This window comes from Podarcis raffonei, chromosome 10, assembly GCF_027172205.1.
Source record: "Podarcis raffonei isolate rPodRaf1 chromosome 10, rPodRaf1.pri, whole genome shotgun sequence".
Taxonomy (NCBI): Eukaryota; Metazoa; Chordata; class Lepidosauria; order Squamata; family Lacertidae; genus Podarcis; species Podarcis raffonei.
Genome location: NC_070611.1, coordinates 44,718,114 through 44,740,689, shown reverse-complemented (window position 1 = coordinate 44,740,689; position 22,576 = coordinate 44,718,114). Strand labels below are relative to the sequence as shown.

General features: G+C 41.0%; 1 protein-coding gene across 2 annotated transcripts in view; it reads right to left on the bottom strand.

Annotated features, from left to right (window-relative positions):
• The window catches only part of UBN2 (ubinuclein 2), a 41,719-nt gene that overhangs the window by 8,239 nt on the left and 10,904 nt on the right, over positions 1-22,576 (bottom strand). For both annotated transcript variants that reach the window (XM_053407232.1, XM_053407231.1), the window contains exons 3-13: positions 22,393-22,494; positions 20,387-20,524; positions 19,034-19,146; positions 16,424-16,922; positions 14,807-14,877; positions 13,283-13,412; positions 12,589-12,707; positions 10,480-10,593; positions 7,319-7,462; positions 1,721-1,771; positions 382-424 (exon numbers count right to left, since the gene is read on the bottom strand). In XM_053407232.1, coding sequence (XP_053263207.1) covers positions 382-424; positions 1,721-1,771; positions 7,319-7,462; positions 10,480-10,593; positions 12,589-12,707; positions 13,283-13,412; positions 14,807-14,877; positions 16,424-16,922; positions 19,034-19,146; positions 20,387-20,524; positions 22,393-22,494 — 1,524 coding nt within the window. The remainder of the gene's footprint in view (positions 1-381; positions 425-1,720; positions 1,772-7,318; positions 7,463-10,479; positions 10,594-12,588; positions 12,708-13,282; positions 13,413-14,806; positions 14,878-16,423; positions 16,923-19,033; positions 19,147-20,386; positions 20,525-22,392; positions 22,495-22,576) is intronic.

Genomic DNA, 22,576 nt, shown 5'->3' with positions numbered 1-22,576 from the left:
AATAAATTAAAAAATTGTCCAGTAGCACCTTAGAGACCAACTAAGTTTGTTCTGGGTATAAGCTTTCATGTGCATGCACACTTCTTCAGATACCATGTGTGCATGAACACAAAAGCTTATATACCCAGAACAAACTTAGTTGGTCTCTAAGGTGCTACTGGACAATTTTTAATTATTATTTTTTATGTATTTCAGAAGATTGGTGTAAAGGTAGCACTCCATGTATATTGCCTTGAGATCCTTGATGAAAGCATGCAATACAAAGGTGATAAATAAAAAGCCAGATTGGTGGATTAATTGCTAAAGTTTCAGATCTGTGAAACTTTACATCTTGCTGAATTTTTATTACTATTTATTTCTTCATTTTGACTTATTACTTACCTTTGCTTTGGGTTTAGGTGCCAGAATCACCTTCTTCTTTGCCCTAGTGAGCACAAATTTATAGTTAGAGGGCAATCTATGATTTTTAATTTGAAGCGTCAGAGCCCTATGAAAGGCCTTAAATCTGCTGGCCATAAACACAAGGCTGGCTAGGTATGGGCAAGACACGTTCAAAGAGAAAAAAGGGGAAACACAACTTAACTGAACCCTGGGGGAGATTTTGCAAATATGCATGCACCCAGGATTTTGACTAGAATTTGCTTCTGAGAAGGTGGTTCCACAAAATCCATTTGTTGATCTTTAAACTCACCAACTTACTGAACTTTGAGGTTCAGGTTGTGTGGACACCATTAGCGAAAGAAACAGAAAATAGTCTCATATCCACATGAAGCATAACTACGCCAAGTCTAAATTTTGGTCCTCCTCTTGAGACAGTTCATTTAACAACTGTATTTTGAATACAAACTGACCCCCTACTGGGGTACTGAGTTTTCATAATGAAAATGGTGAAAATTTGTAAATGTGCATATTTGTGATTACTAGCACTCTGTCCTGGATCTGAGGCCTGAGCCAAATCAGTCATATTGAGAGGGCCTCAGACTAGTCAGGTACATATAGCCACAGGTTGCTGTGAGTTATATTGGATTGGCCCAGAGATCCATGACTGTCAGGGGGCAGGGTATCAGGCAGTAGGGAGGAACAAGCAGGGCAGAAAAACCATACAAGGAGGCAGAGACCTCTCTGATAAGTGGCTGCGTCTTCCTAGGGGAAGGTAGGCCTGATGCTGCAGCTCTCCTTCCTGCCTGACAACCTACAGGATCAATGCCTCCACTGAACTTCACAAGCAAGAAAGCCGTTTACAAAGCAGTCCCACACAGGATTGGTCCTGTTAGCTAGGGATCATGTGAGTTGTAGGCCAAAACATCTGGAGGGCCGCAAGTTGGGGTGCCTGATCTAGATCAATAATTTCAAACATCATCTTTCTCACAAACGCCTCCTTCCACTTTCAACATTTCATCGCAATAATATCCAGTTAATTCTATTCTGTGATGTCAATCTGGTAAATGTATGACTTGTAGATTAAAATCTAGAATTATACAGGCAACAGTTGACTAGTTCCAGAGGGATTTCCCCTTGGCATACTGAAGCACACTATCATACAATGTATTTCACCAGTAATTTGAACTACACAAAACACACTGGTTCAAACTTTATTCTAACAAGCCTCCCATCCCTGGGCCTCAGACAAGCACTTTATGGGTCTGCAAACAATAGTATGAAAAGCTAAATAAATGAAAATAGAAGAGTATATATAAATATGTGCTTATGTTACACTCACGGAGCAGATGTAAGATGATTATGAACACTTCGACTCTCTTTAAAGAGCATCCTAGAAAGAGAGAGGGAGAGCAAAGAATTCCATATTATCAAATATCAACAATTTCTCCAGAATTAAATGATTCACCATATGCCATGCTATGAACTTACCAGTTTATTTGTACAGTTATTTGATGCAAGATGATGTAATCGGGTTAAAATATGCACATTAGTTTTCAATAGAGATAATAGCTACACTAGAAGAATACTGCTTACCAAATGTTGTTGTCTTCAGTAAGACTGATGAAATATTATTAATATGTTCCGATCAAACATGGTTTGTTAATCACTTCCTGACATTCAAATGTCTACACAGCTCCCTCAGGTGAGATATAAGTGAAGAGATGCAAGGACAAAAATAACTCTCTAAATCTACTGCAGGCGTTCCCAACCTTTTTTGTCCTGGGGGCATATTTGGGAATCTGAGAAACTGCTGTGGGTACCACCACAGAATGACTGCTGTTGGGGATTGCCAATAACTTGCTCTAGAAACAGAGTACAGTGGTACCTCAGTTTACGAACTTAATCCGTTCCAGAAGTCTGTTCTTAAACCGAAACTGTTCTTAAACCAAGGCATGCTTTCCCTAATGAGGCCTTCCGCTGCCGGTGCCCTTCCACCGTTCAGCTTCCGTTCTTAGACCGAGATAAAGTTCGCAAACTGGGACACTACTTCTGGTTTTGCAGAGTTCGTAAACCGAATAGTTCGTAAACAGGGCTGTTCTTAACCCGAGGTACCACTGTACAACCTCTTCATACAAGACAAAACACCAATCATCCCAAAACTAATGCTAATCCTCCCCCCCAAAAAAGACTCAAGACAAAAATGTGTGCCCTTAACAGACACATCTTAACCTCTCAAAAAGGAAAGAGACATGCAGACCCCCAACCCCCCCAAAGTAAGGAAGGCACATATTCCCCCCCAAAACACAATACAAATCAGACAACACACACAAACCCTCCACCACTACCTGTGAACAAAAGGTAACCCCCCCCCCACACACAAAAGAAACAAGCTAAAAAAACCTCTTCGCAAAGAGATAGAACTTACTTCCTACTACCTCTGTCCCCCATGCTTACAATGCAGGGTGTTTTTCAAAAAGTTTTAGAATGGACTGGAAAGAAAAACACCCATCTTTGGCTCGACACCCTCTTCCTTTCTTATAAAGTCTGTGAGGGGTTCTGAGGAAAGGGAAAAGGGCAAGGCAATTGAAGGACTGCACTTTACTTCCCAGCCAGCCCAGCTGCACAAAGTAAAAAAGCAAAAAGCAAAACAAAAAAAACCCCAACAACAACAAAACCCCAAAAACCTGGGGGGAGGGGACTTTGGTGGACACTAAAGAGGGTGTCAGAGGGTTATGAGATTCCCATGGGGGTTTCAAATCTATAGTACATCTTGTCACTGCTTCAGATTGAACTAATTTACAATAACAGACTGAGCCACTACAAACGGGCCCAGGTATTAGATATGTAATTTCACTCAAACTGTATAATCCGGAACATGTTTAATCAGAAGAAAGCCTCACTGCAGATTCAGAACCATGATTTCTTGAAATGTTAGGCCAGCCTTTCAATGTGATGCTCTCTCTCCCATCCTCTACAATCTTGGCCATCTGGGCTGGTGTTGATGGGAGTTGTAGTTCAAAACATCTGGAGGGCACCAGAAGAGGCAGTTTGACCATCCCCTTTTCCACAGTCTTGTTACAACTACAAATCTTCTGGAATTTAGCACAGTACATAGTCATCAGATCTAGAGGTATTTCAGCTCTAAGTTGGGAAATCTTCACCAAATACCTTGGGAAAGATTATTTTATACCCTGGGTGTAAATCTATGGGTGGGGTCCTTCCAAAATCATCCAGTACCCAGTCCAATTTAGACAAATGTTACTCAAGCACCTAACTACATAGGGCAGCAGAGCTTGCTAACTTCACTGGCATTTAGAATAAGAATTCTTTAGCATTAACAGAGAAAACATGAATAGGAATTCAGAATTTTTGGTCAGTCTGAGGGCCAGGGCTTAGTAACATTTACAGATTTTGAACCAGACAAGGGGAAGTGAGATTTGAACCTGTTCTTTCCAGGTGAGTTGTTAGGTATTAAAAGAATAGCTGTCAGTGAAGGTAAGAAAGTTCCTTTAAAAGGTCATCACGTTTATCATCACTCAGTCACCTAACCAGGCATATCGCATCTGAAGAGAACTACTATGGTCAACAATGACCATATAGTAAGCCAAAATATGCACAATCCCCTTCAGTCAAACTACGAAGCCTCTAATTAGTTACACCTTCCCAGTATGAAACTACAGTAGAGTCCTTCTGGTTTAATTACAGCTCACACAAAGGGGCAACATGCTTAATAAACTGAGATTAAGGAGATAGCTCAACTGGTAAAGCATGAGACTCTTAATCTCAGAGCTGTGGGTTCAGGCCTCATGCTGGGCAAGAGATTCCTGCAAATCCAGGTTTGTTTGGTCTAGATGACCTGCAGGGTCCCTTCCAATTCTATGATTATTAGCTCTATGATCATCCAAGCAGGTCAAAGTGTGCAAAGTCTCCACTGACACATGACTTTTTCCTGGAATGTGAGTTTGTTAGCAGACATTCATGGTAATCTTGAAATTGGTTTATCAGTATGTATCAAAAAGAGGGGTTCTTCATGAGAATGGCGCCCCAAGGAAATTCACATACTAATGTAGCATACACAAAAAAACACTATCAAAATTGAGCAGATCTAGTAGCCATTAAAATGAAAAAAAAGATAAGGGCTCTGGGAGGCTTGGTATGGTCATAATCACTTTCAGAGTTAACACTAAATAAATAAATTATGGTAAATGAGACACCATAGCTGCTAGAGGGCCATGAAAATTTGTGTCCTGTGCTTTTAAGACTCATCTACCCATGTACTATCTGAAATAAAAGGAATGCATTGGTTGGATTTTTTTTTTTTAGCTCTCCTACCACACTGCTTGGCAAACAGAATGTGATCGGAATTGCTGGCTTTGCACATATATTTATCTAACACTATAGACATCAAACATGATTTGTTATCAATTTTTATTTAAATGAAGACTGAACCAGATATGGATCTGGCCTGTGTAGCCAAAAAGGTTCCACACCCATGCTTTAAATAAGGAAACAAATTGTAAGAGCAATTGACACACCTTGTGAACCCCTCACAATATCTTTTGTTAGCACAAGATTTATTTATTCATTTATTTGCTTTACTGACCTTTATTCTCAAGCTTTTCAGTAGGAAATTTTCCAGTTACAGAAACTGTATTAGATCATGTTAGGATACTCTCATATGTAGGCTGCTAATTATCTCTCCTCAAGCTTTTCACATCCTTTCTTACCTAAGCTGATGTCCTGCAGCTTGTCTTTGTCTTGTCTATCTTAGATTGCAAATTCTTCAAAGCAGGAAACAAGTCTTGCTGTTCATAAAGAGCCAGGCATTTTTACCGCACTAAATACACATTAATACATTGTAATAATTGTGCCATTGTGACAACCCACTATTAAAGGTCATATCTGACCAGCAGCCAATTAATGGACTTCATTAATTATTTGTAGTAACAATGCTGCTTATTTCAAGCTGACTTTACTGAAAGCTACAACTAGTATCCTAAATTCAGTGCTCCCATTGGACTGTCAGAGCATGCATAGTTGGAATCGGTTTAAGGTGAGGTTTGAAAGACTGAATTAATTTACTTCAGTGTACACATCTGCGTTGGACATCCTGGGATAGGCTACACTATAAAATAATGCAAGGTAGAAAGCTGCATAAACAATTCAGTTATCAGGGATTATTCTAAGCTAAAAACATGGCCCATGTAGTCCAGCACCCTGTTCTCACAGTGGCCAAAGAGATGCCCATGGGAAGCTACAACAAGAGTGGTAACAAACTACTTTAAACATGTTGCTTCTCTTAAGTCAGTGCATGTACAGTATGTGCCTAAATAGCAAAATCATATTTCAAATTTCTTTTCAGTTGTACACTACCACCAATTGTTTTTTTACAACTATAAGAACTGGCAGAAATGATTACCATTGTGTATTTGGGTTACCGTTATGTATTTGTGTTAGACTGTTGTTTCAAATGGCTGCTTCTGGTTTCATCTTTAGCATTTTCTACTTTTAAATAACTTATTTCAACATTTTTTGGGGGGGTAAAAACTGTTTTTAGCATGATTATTGTCAAGCTGACACTTATTTACTTTTGTTCTCTAACAGTAAGCCATTTCATTATCTCTTCTTTGAATAGTTCTTGGATGTGAACTAATAGAGGTTTCTTAAAGAAGTTGAACAGTTGCTGAAACCACCAGAAAATCTCCAATGATTTGCTTCAAATACTCTGATAGATGGACAGAGCAGCATCTGGGCTGATCACCATGCAGATCCGTTAAAATAGCCACATATAACCTCCTAATTCAGGTCCAAATCTTTAGACTTATAAAAAAGCCAAATTAATATTACCACTGTGAGTGGAACTACTACTAAACTGCTATTTTAAGTGAGCGAAAACAAGCACCAGTCACTTTTAACAAACAGTATCATATATGATAGTACCTATAACTCTAGTGGAACCTGTAATTCATACTACTATAATTTATATGGTATGCACGTAGGCCCCGTTTACCAAACACACATGTGTTTCCTGGAAATCATTTGTTAGGTGAGCATTCACACAACAAGTCCACAATTTCCATTTATTCTAATCTGTGATTTGCCAGATCCCTTTGTTCCTTCCCTCCATGGTTGCACCCAACCAGCAAAAGAGAGAAGGGAAAAACTGATTTGACCAATCTCTCCTGCACTCTGATCTGTCCACTTTCTTTCTCTCCTTCCTATCTCCATGGTTTCTACCCAAAAATGGCCACCACCAACAAGCAAAGCACAAACAAATAAGGAAGTAAGGCAGTGGGCAAACTCAGCAAGTATGGATTATCACCAACTGGAGACGGAATCAGCTTCCCCTCAGTGCAACATTTTGCTACTTGTTATAGGAAAGAATATCTGTAACCTGACAAGAACTTCAACGTTTTAGGTATAGAAGACTAAGCAGAACCTTGTTCAAAATTGTTTTCTATAGTATTGGCTGATGAAATATGAACATCAAGGAAACGGCCTCATAAACACTATGCATTGATATGCACCCAGTGACACTGCAGAACCTAGTAGATATTAAGAAAATAGAGCTTAGATGGTTCTGTCCTTTCCTATCAGGCTAGTCCCAAGAAGTGGTGGTGGGAGATTGTTCAGTTTCACTATGAGACTTTGCTGCAGCATTCCCCTGCATCTTGTTTAACATATACCTGAGGAAGTCTGTGTGGAGATTTGACATAAGGTGTCACTACTATCTTCATATACACTCACTCAATCTCTCGATATATGTTTTCAACTTGTTCAGGCCTTACAATCTTGCCACATTTCTGTAGCTTGGTGTAATCAAGTGTCAGATGAACTAAAGGAAAGCTGTGACTGCATTCAAACAAAACTTTTGGTAACATTTGGGAAAATGTTGACAAACAGCAAAAATCTAATCAAATCTAATCAGGTACCATACCTAGCTTGCATCCAGCCTTTTGGCCAAAGTGGCTTCACCTCAGTCTCCATAAAGGCCTTGAGGTAATCTTCTGCAGATTGGCTTTTATTTGGCTCTAGCTCATAACATCCCAGTTTTATCTTGATAAGGTTACACAGCAATGACCTGTTGAAAGAAACCCGACAGCCTCAAGCACAACTGCTTTACCATTAACATGTCAAAAGTAATCTGTGTACACCTATCCTAGAACCTCACAAACCTCCTCCCCCCCAACAGGATTTACTAGACTTATTGTAGCTCCACTCCCCCTGCCTTTTCTGCTATACCTTTTAGGCAAGCTACACTGTGCATCCTATTCTACATTATACAACAGTTTAGTTTTCGTTCTTTTTGTTACAGCTATATCCTTGTTTCCATAACTCACAATTCACACAACCCAGGTTATCAAAGAACTCTGCAGTCAGTTGTTCCAAATGCTACACTGTCCACACTTAATATATTTAATATAAATATATTAAGCAAAACTGCTTTTGGATTACCCTTGCCATGGAATCAGATTTAAGAAAAGTTGTTAAGCAAACTGAGAGAATGCATAAAACACAAAGGCATGGAATATGAAGGAGGAGGAAGGAATGGAAGTGACAACTGGTTTTGGGGTAGAAATTGGTACTGAGACGGCTCTAGTCGCCTTAACAGATGATCTCCATAGACAGCTGGATTGAGGCGGGTCAGGACTGCTGATTATTTTAGATTTGTCAGCAGCCTTCGACATGGTCGATCATGAACTTTTGGACCACCTTGGACCGCCTTGCCAACGTGGGGATTCAGGGCACAGTCTGACAATGGCTGCGCTCCTTTATCTCAGGTCGGGGACAGAGGGTGGCGCTAGGGAAGGAGTTGTCATCATGGCACTCCTTGGTGTGTGGAATGCCGCAGGGCGCAATCCTTTCCCTGATGCTTTTCAACAACTTTATGCGTATCCTTGCCCAGACTGTCCAGAGTTTTGGGCTGGGTTGTCATCAATATGCTGATGACACCCAGCTTTATCTATTGATGGACGGCCGCCCTGACTCAGGATCACATTCATACAGTGCTTTACCAGTTGCACTGGCTCCCGGTGGAGTACAGGGTCAGGTTTAAGGTGCTGGTTTTGACCTTTAAAGCCCTATGCAGCCTAGGACCCTTGTACCTACAGGACCACCTCTCCTGGTATGCCCCGCGGAGGACCTTAAGGTCCATAAATAACAACACTTTGGAGGTCCCAAGTCTCAAGGAGGTTAGATTGGTTTCAACTAGGGCCAGGGCCTTTTCAGCACTGGCCCCGACGTGCCCCAAAGAGACTAGGGCCCTGCAGAATTTGACATCTTTCTGCAGGGCCTGCAAGATGGAGCTGTTCTGCCTGGCCTTCGGCTTAGACTCACTCTGACCCCTTATATGGGATTTGGTATATAAATTTTCCCTTGGCTTTTTTGCTGGCCCATGTAGGACCAGAATAGACAGCTGGCTCGGGTGAATATCTGATATTTCCTCCCTTTACTGTCTTGATTTAAGGGCTACTACTAAAATGAGGCTGCATTTTAAGCTGTATTTTAATTGTTTGCTGTTGTTGCATTTTAAGCTGTATTTTAATTAACTGTTGTTGTTATTGTTGTTGTTGTTTCTCTATTACGTTTTATTGTAATTCATATTTGATGTTAGCCGCCCTTAGCCCAGCCCTGGCCGGGGAGGGCGGGGTATAAATATTATGATGATGATGATGATGATGATGATGATGATGATGATGACAGCCAATGTCTGAGGCTATTGTCCTGACTAAATGGTTTCTGCAGTGTTGCTTCACCAGCAAATGGGAAGTTAGACCCAATTGGGAGGGTACAGCAAATGAAACAAAAGGTTCAGATGTCCATATTTTGCTAAGGAACAAAGGAGATTGCTTTGCACCCACACTTTCCTATTTCCCCTCTGCAATTACTGAGACAGGAGCCAACACATGTTAAATTGTGAGAGACAGTTGTATGCTCTAAACATCTAAGCTATTTGTACCGGGCAGTAGGATAGCCAAGAATAATAAATTCAAAGGAGTTTCACATAATCCAAATAAACATGATCCAAATAAAAGCAAAGGTCCTGGAATTAGAACTGCTGGCATAGCTGAATATAGGAAGCACTAGTAAGGGGAAGAAGCACTAGTAAGGGGAAGAAGAATGTATATACCATTACATAGGTACATAGTATGTAAAGTACTATATGCACCATACATTCCATAGCACCTGGGAAGTATTTTGGGTAACCTAGTAAGGTTTTATTATTCGGCTCTATTTCCCTAATGTGTCTGAATGAGAAGTGATGCAGGTACGAATCAGTGTTTAAACACAATGGAAAGCATGATGAGGGTCAATAAAATGAAGCTGAATCCAAACAAAACAGAGGTCCAATGGGCAAATGGTTCTCAGATCTGGGAATTGGGTGCCTTGCCTATTCTAGATGGAACTGCATTCTCCCTGAAATAATAGGTGCATAGTTTGGGGTACTTCTTGAACTGGCACTGGAGACTCAGGTGATCACAAGACATTTGGAGGAGCCCCTTCTGGTGGTGCCACAGCTGCTCAGATTCATCTGGCATCCATCAAGAAAAGGGAATTCTCTGTAGTGACATTTATTTTGGGAAAGTTTCCTTTTGAGATTCACTACTTTCAGTAATGTGTTTTCCACTGGCCATTAAAAATATGCTTGTTCACCTAAGCATTTTTTCCCCATTATTGATTGCCAAGCCACTTATTTTTACCTACTTTTGATTCTGTGCTTTTATATTTTGTGTTTTAATGTAGTTTTAGGACATTATTAAATTATGTTGTACGCTGATTTGTCACATTAAGTGAACAGCAGCATATAATTCCTTTCAATAAATAAATAAAGCATACAAGATAATTAATTTTAATCTCATTAGCCTTCTAAACGTTATACCCTTGTGCATTATACTAGCCACAAATCAGTTTAAATTTGTGACAACTATAATTGTGCATTTATTGGGATGGGGGAAGACTTAGAAACAGGAATTGCTAGCACTCCTTTTTCTGGCAGTCAGGGTGTGCAGTAGGCCAAGTTAGATTGTGATGTGACAATTGCGATGCAAGGACTAAAAAGGACATTGCAGTGGACAAACAAGCAACATGATACCATACCTCACTGTCTCATCCCAGCGGAATTTCTTTCTTGGACCTGCAACCCTTTTTCCTGGCTTCTCATCCTCCTCCTCCTCAGAAGCATTCTTGTCTCGCTCATCTTCTGCTTGCATTCTAGAACAAAAGAGCAATTATGTTTCTGGCAACGATATACCTTTGGACTTATTTCTGCAACATTATTTCTCAGAAAAAGTTGCTTGCTATTATCGGATATTTGAATGGCCATCTGTACAGTCCCATGTATGGGTCCTCTCCCTGTGCAAAGCAAGCCTAATGAACACCCTAGAGCTCTAGCCATTTAAAAGGAAAATTAATTATATTTGCATACTTTGGGCACCTTCTCCCCGAGTTCTTTCGCAACCACTGCGAAAATTACCAGTTGAAAGGTGTGTGAGTCACATGCAGCAAGCAAAAGTTTTTGTTTGCAACTGTACAAATGATCATATGAAGAGCAATAGTTGCAGACAAGCAATCTGCTTTCCTATATGGTCTTGGGGCAGTCCCAGATAGGGGTGACTGGCTAGCTGACACACCCTTGGGATGGATGATGTGTCCTCAAGCAAATAAGGACTACAAGATTGCTCAGCCAAAAGCTGTATCTTCCCACTGCACACACATTCAGAGCATGATGTTTTAAACACAGAAGGCGTCAACCATAAAAAAGAAGGCGTCAACCATGATAGCAAAAAAAAAATCAATCCTCTTGACAACACGTTGAAGGTGACAATGCTTCTAGTGCAATGGCTCTTAACACCAGCCATAAACAGTATATTTACTAGCTTGTAGTAGCGGAACCATGGAAATGGTTGGTTTAAAATAGTGGCTAGCGGTCATTTCCTCTCACAAGGAGACCCTAACTAGGATACAGCATCCTTGTTTAGTGAACTTCAGGGAATGCAGGCAAAAGTGCCTTTCTAAGGTCACGGTAAGTATTTTCCGTAGGAGTACCACAGGCATGCAAGAAATGCAGGAAGAAAAACGCATTAGCAACCATAAAGTGAGACAATAAAAGAAACAAAAAAATAGGGAACTAAGTTCTGTCATGGAGAAACTTTCCTTAGCTGCTACAAACTCAGTCAGAAGAGAGCTGGGTGGGAAAGCATTTGTTCTAAATCTGAAAATGTGTAGATCTATAAAATCTCCTTTAAGAGCAGGGGATATATGCACCAACTCCCTTATAACAGCTCTAGAAAGTTCGCAAAATTTATGCTTTGCACAGGTGAGGAATCCATATGTGGGACTATACAGAGAACATAAGGAGCTTCAGCTTCTAATTATACATACAATTGTGTGACTATCATGCTCCCTGCAACACAATAACCCTAGTTCCAAGTTCATTACATTATTCCAAATTCTTCCTACACTGTTATTGGGAGTGTAACAGATTCCCAAGGGCACCTGTTGTATTTTAGATGAGATATACAGTATTTATAGTTTTGCTGTTTGCTTTATATTCTGCTTTTTTTGTAAACAGTTTGGGTAATAAATGATATATAAATATAAGAAATAACATAAATAAGCAAGTACTTACCTTGGCTACTCCATACCAATACATTTTCCCATAGTAAAGAATGTGGCCCAGGAGATTGCTAGTGCTCCCTGTGGCTTTACTGCCATGGCTAGCGATTCTTTTTAAAAAAAGAATTAAAAGTTATTTTGAGAACTGCATATAAAAGAGAATTTCTAGCCGCAGCAACAAAGCTGCAGCAGCACTAGCAACCTCCTAGGCCACCATCTCCAGAACACCTTGCTCTGCAGGAGCCCTGGCCCTTCCTCAGACCAAGAAAGAGGAGAGCGAGACCTGGAGGCAGTGACACAACCAGTGCTGCTGCTGCTGCATTAGCAGCAACAAAGCAATTGACAAGGAAGGAAGGAAGGAAGGGAGGGAGGAAAAGGAGTAAGCAGGACTCAGGCACCTGCCTTAGGTGGTGTAGTATCTTGCACTGGCCCTGTTAGGAGATGGCGTAATTCAAAAGAGCAACCACAAAACAGATACAGAAGGCCACAAGTACACCCCTCCAGATAAAGTGCTAGCATTTGCATAACCCTACTTTCCTCCATAAATCCTCCACATAAAGCAAGTGAGATATATCTGGGTAATGCACATACTTGGCATTCTTGGCCTGACTGTGTGCATGGCAGTCTTCCTGATATTTGTATAGTTGTTCAGGCATGACACAGCTGACAGCCAATTTCAATTTTTGCAATGGTTCCTTCAGACGGTCATCCTGAGAAAACACAATCATTAGTAATGCAAGCATTCTTGCCAACTGATTTATGTATTGCTTCTCAGAGACTGCACTGTTCCCCTTCATCCTGAACCACCTCAAACATTTTTCAACTTCTGAAACTTGGATTGGGGGGGGGAGGAGATACTGGAACCTTTAATTCTGCTTTCATCAAGAATGAAGTTAGCCTATCATATTAGCAATAAGAGCTTGTGTTTAATCTTTTAATATGATAAAAATGATAAAGAACCAAAAAATGAGGTTCATGGTTTCTCTCCAAACAAAACAGAAGTAGTAAATCAAGGTTTGTTCTTGGCTTTGAGCTTGTGCTTCATTTGGAGAGAAAACTATAAGCCCAGGTTCACACATCAAATGACAAGACAATGTCTTGCTTCACAGCACAGCCAGGAGTCAGACAGGAGCAGAGTGCTCTTACTAATTAAATCATGATTTAAAATTAACTCTATTTGACATTACATATATACCACATCAGTGGCTTAATTCTACAGAGAACCCAGCCTAGTCCATCTTCTACAGCCCATGCTAAAATATACAACTGCTGCAGGTATGCTTACCTGGACATTGAGGTGCAGTTTCTTCAAACGCTTTATCAGTGTGTCCTTACTGCACGGCATAAAAGCCACGAGGTGAGAGTATACTCCATTGCGGATGGTAGGACTCAATTCCTGTAACTGCAACTCAATACTGACAAATAAAACAGAAAGTCACAATTAATGAGAAAAATTTGACCACTGCTTCTACTCACTGTTCATAAAAAGGGCATTTATGTTATACAGACAGAGGAACTGCAATACTAGAATTGTTTTCCCCTGCATGCATTAATATAACTGTATCATGAGACAGGATTGGCTATACTCATCTTTCAGGCTCTGACAGGGTAGCCAGAACAGAAGTATAGCCTTTAGAATAGGTATAGATGTGGATTACACAAACAGCTGTGTGTTCGGCATTAAATTGCCCTAGCTACAGGAAACAAGTAATACCCATTGTTTCATACATAATGTAGTATATCTCCCACCACATTCAATGTCCCTCCCTTCCCTCTGAGATAAAAATTTAGACTAAAATCTTGGGGAGCAGCAATCTCTTTTTGCTGCTATTACTTCATTAAGCACCATGTGATGAATGCTACATCATATGTAAAAATATAGAAGAAGAGTTTGGATTTGATATCCCGCTTTATCACTACCCTAAGGAGTCTCAAAGTGGCTAACATTCTCCTTTCCCTTCCTCCCCCACAACAAACACTCTGTCAGGTGAGTGGGGCTGAGAGACTTCAAAGAAGTATGACTTGCCCAAGGTCACCCAGCAGCTGCATGTGGAGGAGTGGAGACACAAACCCGGTTCACCAGATTATGAGACTACCGCTCTTAACCACTACACCACACTGGCTCTCTACAGCTATCAAATAAACATCTTACATAGTTTAATTCAGAAGTATCAGCTGCCACACTATGATTATGTAAGTTTCCAGACTTGTACAATACAAATTCAGAAGAATTTAAACATACAGTAGTTTCCCTTTGTAAATCAAAAGATTGTCAGCAAATGAACAATACTAATTAAATTTCTATGGGTAACTTAAAGCTTTTCTGTCCTGGACATTGTCATCTGCTCTGCTCCTGGATCTGATCTGTTGGGCAGGGAGGCAGATAAAAGTGCTTCCTCGGAGAGACTGCTCTTAATCAAGGGCAACAAGTGTAAGGCAGCCAGCACCACCACTGACATGGGTAAGGAGCTATAATTCTTCTAGACAGCCAGAACCTGCGCAGACAGACTTGTATAACTGTGTTCAAGAACTGCAACTTTAAGAACATGTGCATACTTTCCCCTCTTCCCTCTCATTCCTTTTTCCTTGTATGCCTGGTAGTTTTAGACTGCGAACCTGAGAGCAGAGACCATCTTAGTACTGATTTCTGTAAGCCGCTCTTGAGAGCCACTTGGACTAAAGGGTAGGGTATAAACATTAAAAACAATGAATAAATGAAGTCTGTCTACTTCATGGCCTAGAAATTGATCAGGACAACCATTCTGTTGCATAAGCACAACATTTTCCTCAAAACCAAGGGAACACTTACTCAAGCAAGATATTATTCATGTCCTGTGTGAAGAATTTTTTTCTGCCTTCTTTACCAAAGAGCTTGGCAGCCTAGAAACAGCAATAAAAACACAGGTACTATGAGTACACTTAATGTCAAAAATCTTCAGAGTTTTATGATTATATATATATATATATATATACACACACACACACACACACACACACATATATATATACATATACACACACACACACACACACACACACACACACACACACACGTAAAGGTAAATCACCCCTGGACAGTTAAGTCCAATCAAAGGTGACTATGGGGTGCTATGCTCATCTCGCTTTTCAGGTCGAGGGAGCCGACGTTTGTCCACAGACAGCTTTCCAGGTTATGGGGCCAGCAGGACTAAACCACTTCTGGCACAGCGGAACACTGTGATGGAAGCCACAGCATGCACCGAAACACTGTTTACCTTCCCTCTGCAGTGGTACCTACTTGCACTGGCCTGCTTTCAAACTACTAGATTGGCAGAAGGTGGGGCAGAGCAACGGGAGCTCACCCCATCAAGCAGATTTGAACTGCCAACCTTCTGATCAGCAAGCCCAAGAGGCTCAGTGCCTTAGATTTAGAGCACAGTGCCACCCGCATCCATCACACCCACACACACAGTTACCCTCTGCTGACTAATCATAAGATGTAACCACCAACGATGTGACAGAGAAGTTGATCCTGCAAAACCTGGCCTTAGCTCCCTTTGCAGCCATTTCTGTTACAACCATATCCTAGATCAGTTAGTAATGAATTATGAAGAGCCTATTTTGATAGTTTTTTTCCAAGGATGTATGCATTATCAAATTATTTTGAGTAGTTTTTTATTAGGAGATGGTGTGGATAATGTATTGCTGATGTGTGTGTGCTTGTGTTTATATGTATTGTAGTTTTGCATGCTGTGTTGTGCATCAAAAAAGTATACAAATCAAGTGACTGACCTGCCATTTACAGTCTCTTGTAAGAAACAACAAATAGCATCAGAGAAGTAATTGCAGCATTTGCAAGTTTAATACAAACTGTTAATGACACATAACTAGAGGGGAATAAGTCTACCACTCACCCAGTGACACTAAGTTGTTTCCAATGGTGTAAGTCAGCTGATGGAAAATTTCCACCAGCAGAACAGAGAGGGAACAACTTCAGGTGATTCCCCCTCATCCCTACAGCCCCCACTCTAAATCTGCTCCAAAGGGTAATGGAAGCCCACACAAATAGGTGCAAGGGGGAGGGGGAATAGCTGAAAATTGCTTCCTTCCCCATTTCAGTGACAGAAGCCTTACTGTTAGGAACATAGGAAACAAGCTTATACCAAGTGAAACCATTACTAGCTCAGTACTGACAACACTGTCTAGCTCTCCAGGGAAGGGGTCTCACTGCACTAGCTTGAGATGGGATTGAACCTGGGAGCTTTTGCAAAGCAGAGGTTCTACCATCGAGCTATGGCCCTTTCCCATTAGCTCAGCCACACCACCAGATTCAAACCAATGTTTCTAATGTTACTCTTAATACTACAAATATTGCCAGCCTTAATGTTAAGCAATTTGGGTTGTAACAACTCTCTGCAAAATTCAGCACCAAGAAAGCCACACTTACAGTTCTGAGGTCTTCAATGCGCTTCTCTAGGTGTGCTGGAAGACCTTCTGGGAGGGCAGGCACCTGTTTCAGTGTCAAGACCTCAGAGGTATGGGAGGGCTGAGTGACATTTCCATTCTCCTCCGATGGCTCAGATACTGGGCTACCATTGGAAGTGCCATCAAGTAACCTATCCAAGTCAATGTCTCCCAGCATCTCCACGGCAATTTCGGCTTCCTGTAGGAGCTCACGCTCACTTGTGCTGCTAAAAATGGAAAGGACTGGATCTGTGATGATGAGGTTCAAGTCAGATACATCATTTCCACCAGTGGCAGGAGCAGCAGGAACTTTGTTAGGTGTAGAGGTGGTCACTGACACTGTGGGGTTCAAGTTAACTTCTTTCTTCTTAAAGGCTTCCTTCTCCTTCTGAAACTTGCGCAGCATTGCAGCAACTGAAAGAGAGTCCTTGTACAGCTTTTTCTTTTTCTTTTCAGATTTGTGTGAATTTAAGGCCATTACCCTGAAAAACAAAACCACACACACACACACACACACAGAGAGAGAGAGAGAGAGAGAGAGAGAGAGAGAGAAAGAGAGAGTATATAAGCAGTTGGGAAGAATTAAGTTCACTCAACTTAATTCCCGTTTAGTAAATAATCTGGAGTCTAGTTTTAGTTAACATCTCTGTATTCTGCAATGTATGAGTAACATAACATACACTGAACTAGTAAATTTTCTAACATGAGGAGTTCAGAGTTTTGTGATCTCATATTAGTTGTGACTAATGTGCTCCGGAGGGAAAAATACTGAAGAACTCTTGAATGTGAAAAGTTGAAATTTAATTATGCAATTTTTCCTTTGGTATCTTATGATCTATTGAGATTTAGCAGTATCATATTTATATGAACTTTGGGAAAGCACTCTTTTAGAAGCGGGGTGTATGGGGTGTTAGGGGATGGGTAGTACCTCTGGTGGCAAACACATTGTGCTCCTTCTGGGGCAGTTTGTCCACCTTTGATCCCTACCCTGCACTCAGCTCTCACCTATGGCTCCTAGAAGCTATCAGCACGCAACAGTGGTCGCACCCGGAGAACAGCTTAAGTGGCTGAGTAAACTAGGTGAGGGTAGCCAATGGGTCTCAAACACTCAGTGAGTTAGGGACTTCCTTGCATGTGAAGACAGGCTCTGGCAGATTGAGTGGATGAGGCCAAAAGAGGGTCCAACAGTCAAGAAGGTGATTTCTGCACACGGTGCAGATGGAAGTGAGGGGCAGATGGGGCTCGTCAACATTGGAAGGAAGTAGAGTTAGAAACTGAGATAGAAAAGCTAAGAGCTAAATGGCACCTTAAACCTAGGTTATGGGCACAACTACTGAATGTCCAGGCAAGCTTTTTTATAACAAGAATACAAAGCTGAAAATGAATGAACTGCAGCTAAAATATTATATTCATTTTTCACATGGTCTAGTCCTTCCCCTGCCCACCCCCTTAATATTCTTAAGAGGGTCTCTCCTCCAGTCTTCAGATAGAAGCTGAAAGTGGGGAGGCAGAAAAAGCTCCACCTTTCCTTCCACTCCACAGTTTTAATCTGAAATCTTAGGTGCAGTACTGTGCCCAGAGCTCATAAACTGATGACACTAATAAAATTCCCTATCCCAAAATGCACCTAGAACAATGGGAATTTCGAACACTGGAAGGAAGCCCATCTAGGAGAAGCAAAACTCTAGTCTTAAACCACCATTGCCTTATGGGATATCTTCAGCAGAAGAAAAGGCTAAGGAATAAACCCTACACAAAGCTAGAGTGGAGTCCCTAAGATGGTGGGAAGGCGCCTTGTATGCCTTCTGGCAATTCCTGCAGCCAGGCTGCTGCCAAATGTATTGCTCTGACTTCATTTGGACCACATCAACACAGCCAAGAGGGGAGTCTTGTCATCTAGGCAGCCCAGGACCTCTGTACACACTGCCCAGGCTTGCACCCTGGGAAGGTAACTTCAGTGTTGCTAATGCAGTGGTTAGACTTCACCCCTGGAGGCGCACTCCACTGTCCCTCAAGACAGACAGATGACAACAAGAAGCTCTAGCCATTCTACTGCTAGGTTTGTGCAGGAAACCAAAGGGGGGTGGAACACCGCAAAATCCCACCCTTTGTCCTATTCATGACTATGTCACAACTTGATTTTAATTTATTTAAATGAACAGCAGCTCACAGTAAAAACTAATAGGAGTAATTTAACATTTGCTCTTGGTGCCTCCTCCTCCAGAGGTCCGGAGGGTGACAACAAGAGAACAGGCCTTCTCTGCAGTGGCTCCCCATCTGTGGAATGCTCTCCCTAGGGAAGTTTGCCTGGCGCCTTCATTATACACCTTTAGGTGCCAGGCAAAATCGTTCCTTTTTAACCAGGGTTTTGGTTGATTTGATTGACATCCTATCCCCTTTTAAAATGTGTGTGTTGGGTTGCTGCTGTTTTTATTTTGATTATGTATTTTGTGGTTTTATATTCTGATTTTATTCCATGAGCTGCCCTGAGACCTGCAGGTACAGGGGGGCATATACCGTAAATTCAATAAATAATAATAAATAAATTCACTAAACCAGGATACACTCTCATAGAAATTAGTGTAATATGCACCCCAACTGCCGAGAAACTTTCATCTTCCGAGGTTTTTTCTCCTTCTCTGCCTCTTCCTCTTTCCGTTTGCGCTTCTTCATGCCATGGTCCTCGTCATCTTTCAGTTTAACTACCTAAACGCGGGGGGAGGGGGGGCGGAGGAGAGGGAGAAGAGCAGCACACCATTACTTCAATCATGAAATAGCATTCTATTATGGAATTAAGATTGTAAGTGTTTCATTATGGGATCAGAACAAGATCCATGTAAAGTTTCCAACAGTCAAATGCTTCTAGAACCTTACAAGTACGGTAAGATGATGACAGCTTCCTCCAGTTTGTCCTTCCATCATTATTCTTCACTTTACAAGCAATCACTTGTCATATGTAGACCATAATACTATGCCCATGATCAGCATTTCTGGAGGGGGCTAGGATTAGACAGAACGTTCTTCCACTAGCAAATAAGTATGTGATGCTGCTGCCAGAGGCCCCAAAAGCACCCGCAAAAGCTTGTGCAGCGGAGGAACTACCACCTACAGTGTTGCTGCCAGCAGTAGCCAGCCGAGGACCCTGAAACAGGGTGTTAATGGGGCAGAGTGGGTTGTCTATGGATCTGTTGCATTTTAAACAGGTCCATTTCTCAGAAAGAAACCCTCTCTGGGCCTCTGTACTGCATGAGCCTGCAGCCCCTCACAACTGCCTGCCTTAGTTGTCAGGAGCCGACAAGACTGCAGATACAGTGAAGGATCCACCACTTCATGCTTCCCTGACACCTCCTAGGATTGCAAAGCTCCAGGGTAATCCTATGTATGTCTACACAAAAGTAATACAGAGTTTTCGTGGGACTCTGTGTATATAGGACTGCAGTCAAAGTTACGCATGGGTGGGTTACAGAGATTTCATTACTGCAGCACTGCAGCATCTGCACCAACTCACTATTCTTTTCTAGGCACAATTCAAGGTGCTGATTTTGATCTTCTTTTCATAACCGTTAAAATCAAATGAGGAGAGGCTACAATTCAGGAAGATCTCAGGCTCAATCCCTAACATTTCTGGATGGTAGGACTTCAGGAAGCAACTGTGAAAGACTCTTCTTACTAAGAGTAGACAGTTTTGAGCTAGATGGATTAATGATCTGACTCAGTAAATTCAGCCTCACACATTCATCAAGCATCTTCTTAGAATCTTCAAAAGCAAGGGGACATAGAGACAGCCAGCTAAATGAACACAAATATTGTGGTATTTGTATTAAATAGTACATTTACTTTAATGTGAAAACTGAAATACTTCAACGTAATAAGCGAGGTGCTTTAGAATCTTCACAGCAAACCTGTGCTATCTCTAAATTTTTCTTGGAATAAATTATTTACTCACTTTAGATGGTCTATTTTTTTTGCTTTCTGTTAAGTCTTCCTCTTCAGAATCAGATGCTTGCCGGAACTGCAGAGTCCCAGTGTTTATGTAAAACCCTCCATATTTAGTAGTTAAGGATGCAGGTACCAATTCATCATACTGAGAAGGAAATGGAAGGTTTAGGTCAAGAGATCATTACCATTTTGTTAATATGGAAATAATGCATTTGCTATACCGCCATACAATGAACAGGATATTAAACTAACCAAATACAGTAATAACACCATACTAGTGTGGAGAAAATAACTGCCAGGACTGTACAACTCACAAAGCATATTAAAAACAGAATATTTGGATGAAGGCAATGCTGAGATACTGCAGTGCTGACAACATTATATCCACATACAAAAATAGAATAATCTCAAACCATTACATACATTGGCTGTAACATAGCAGAGCCATGACATAATGTAAAGCTATTAGGGTAAATGTGAAAATTTATATTAATCTATTATCAATGTTTTATAAAGCCATCTGGAAAACGGAAAATCTCAAGATCCCTCATCAAGTGCCTCTAGCTAATATCAAATGCCACCCTAATTTCTATCATTTACCAGGGCACATTGGCAAGCGACCAACATTAGTAGCATAATTGTTTCTGGCACATATTGTAAATCATAAAAATTAACCATCTCACTATAATTCCATGCTTAACAGGTAAATGTTTACATTTAACAAGATTTCGCTCACATCATATTCTAGAAACATCACACTAAGTTTGCAATCCTAAACACACTTCCTAGGCAGCAAGCCCCATTGAACACAATAGGGTTTCTTTCCAAATAAAATATAGTGTAAACCATTTGCCTTTTAGCTTTTCTCTAAACCCAGAAGGAGATAATTTTATTTTAAAACATTATATGCTGCTTTTTAACACACAATGGTACTCAAGGATAAATTTGATTATTTTAATAATTTTTATATGAGCTACAGAATAAATAAAAACCATTACAACAAAAAATGTAAGTAAACCTTAGCCATAGCTTCCCAAACAAAGGCAGCTGAATACAAGCTGAAAGAAAAAGGTCTGCTTACAAAATGAAGACAGAGAACACTTCCTGACATCTACTGGCAGATTGTTCCAAATGGGACCAGAGTCAGACTTTGAGGATGCTCAGCATAGTGCCAAATATGCCACTCCAACACCACCCCAATGAGGGCAGGACTCAGAACTGCTTGTGACAGCAGAAATGGCTGCTGTCACATACTTTTTTTGCCATGGGCAGCAACGGCACCACTCACTATCCTCCCCTGACCCCAATATATGCTTCAGCCATGGATGGGAGGCAGTGCTTTTGAACAGGAGCCAAATTTGGCCCCTATCCATAGTGACATCCCACTATCTTAAATTAATGAAAATGCAATGTCCCAGCCTTAAATCTATAGCTTTCATAGATCTATAGTGCTACCCAGACTATAGATCTATGAACTCAATAATTTTCATATATCCATGGGCCAGGGCATTACATTCTGGGTAATTTTAAGTGATGGGTGGCCACCACAGATGGGAACCAAATTTAGCACTTATTCAAAAGTGGTACTGCTATAAAGCACCTGCGGGCGCAGCCAGGAGGGCAGTGAATGGTGGTGTTGTTGCGTCAGAGCAATGAGGGGCCCCTGGCCAGCACCCGACTTGGCCAACTGCTTTTTCTGGGCCTAGTTCCAAAGGCCAGAACCCCAGCATAAAGGCCTTGCTCTAAGTCACTGATGTTGTAAATTGTTGTGATATAGGCTAAAGCCAGACTGCTAAATGCAACCTGTGTGAGAACGGATATATGAACTAATCCCCCTTTCCACAAAGTAGATTAAAATAGCATGAAGGCATTTGATGTAATTTCATCTCTAAAGTGAAAAAGGTTTGCAAAACTGCTAGTGCCTGGAATGGTGATCATAGGCAAACCCCTGAACACTGATTGGAATGATTGAAAGAGGGCAGCATACAAGTGTAACAAATAAATTTTACTCACAGCCTCTGAATTATCAATGAAAGGATCAGTTTCATCATAACCATAGCCTATGTCTATTAGATCCTGAACACGGTCCTTCCGATGCTTGTGGGTCTTTCCACCCTGCAACACAATATTTACAACTTGAAACCACTGAGGTACTGGTGCCAACCAAGTTAATATATGGCAGACACAGGCACTATAG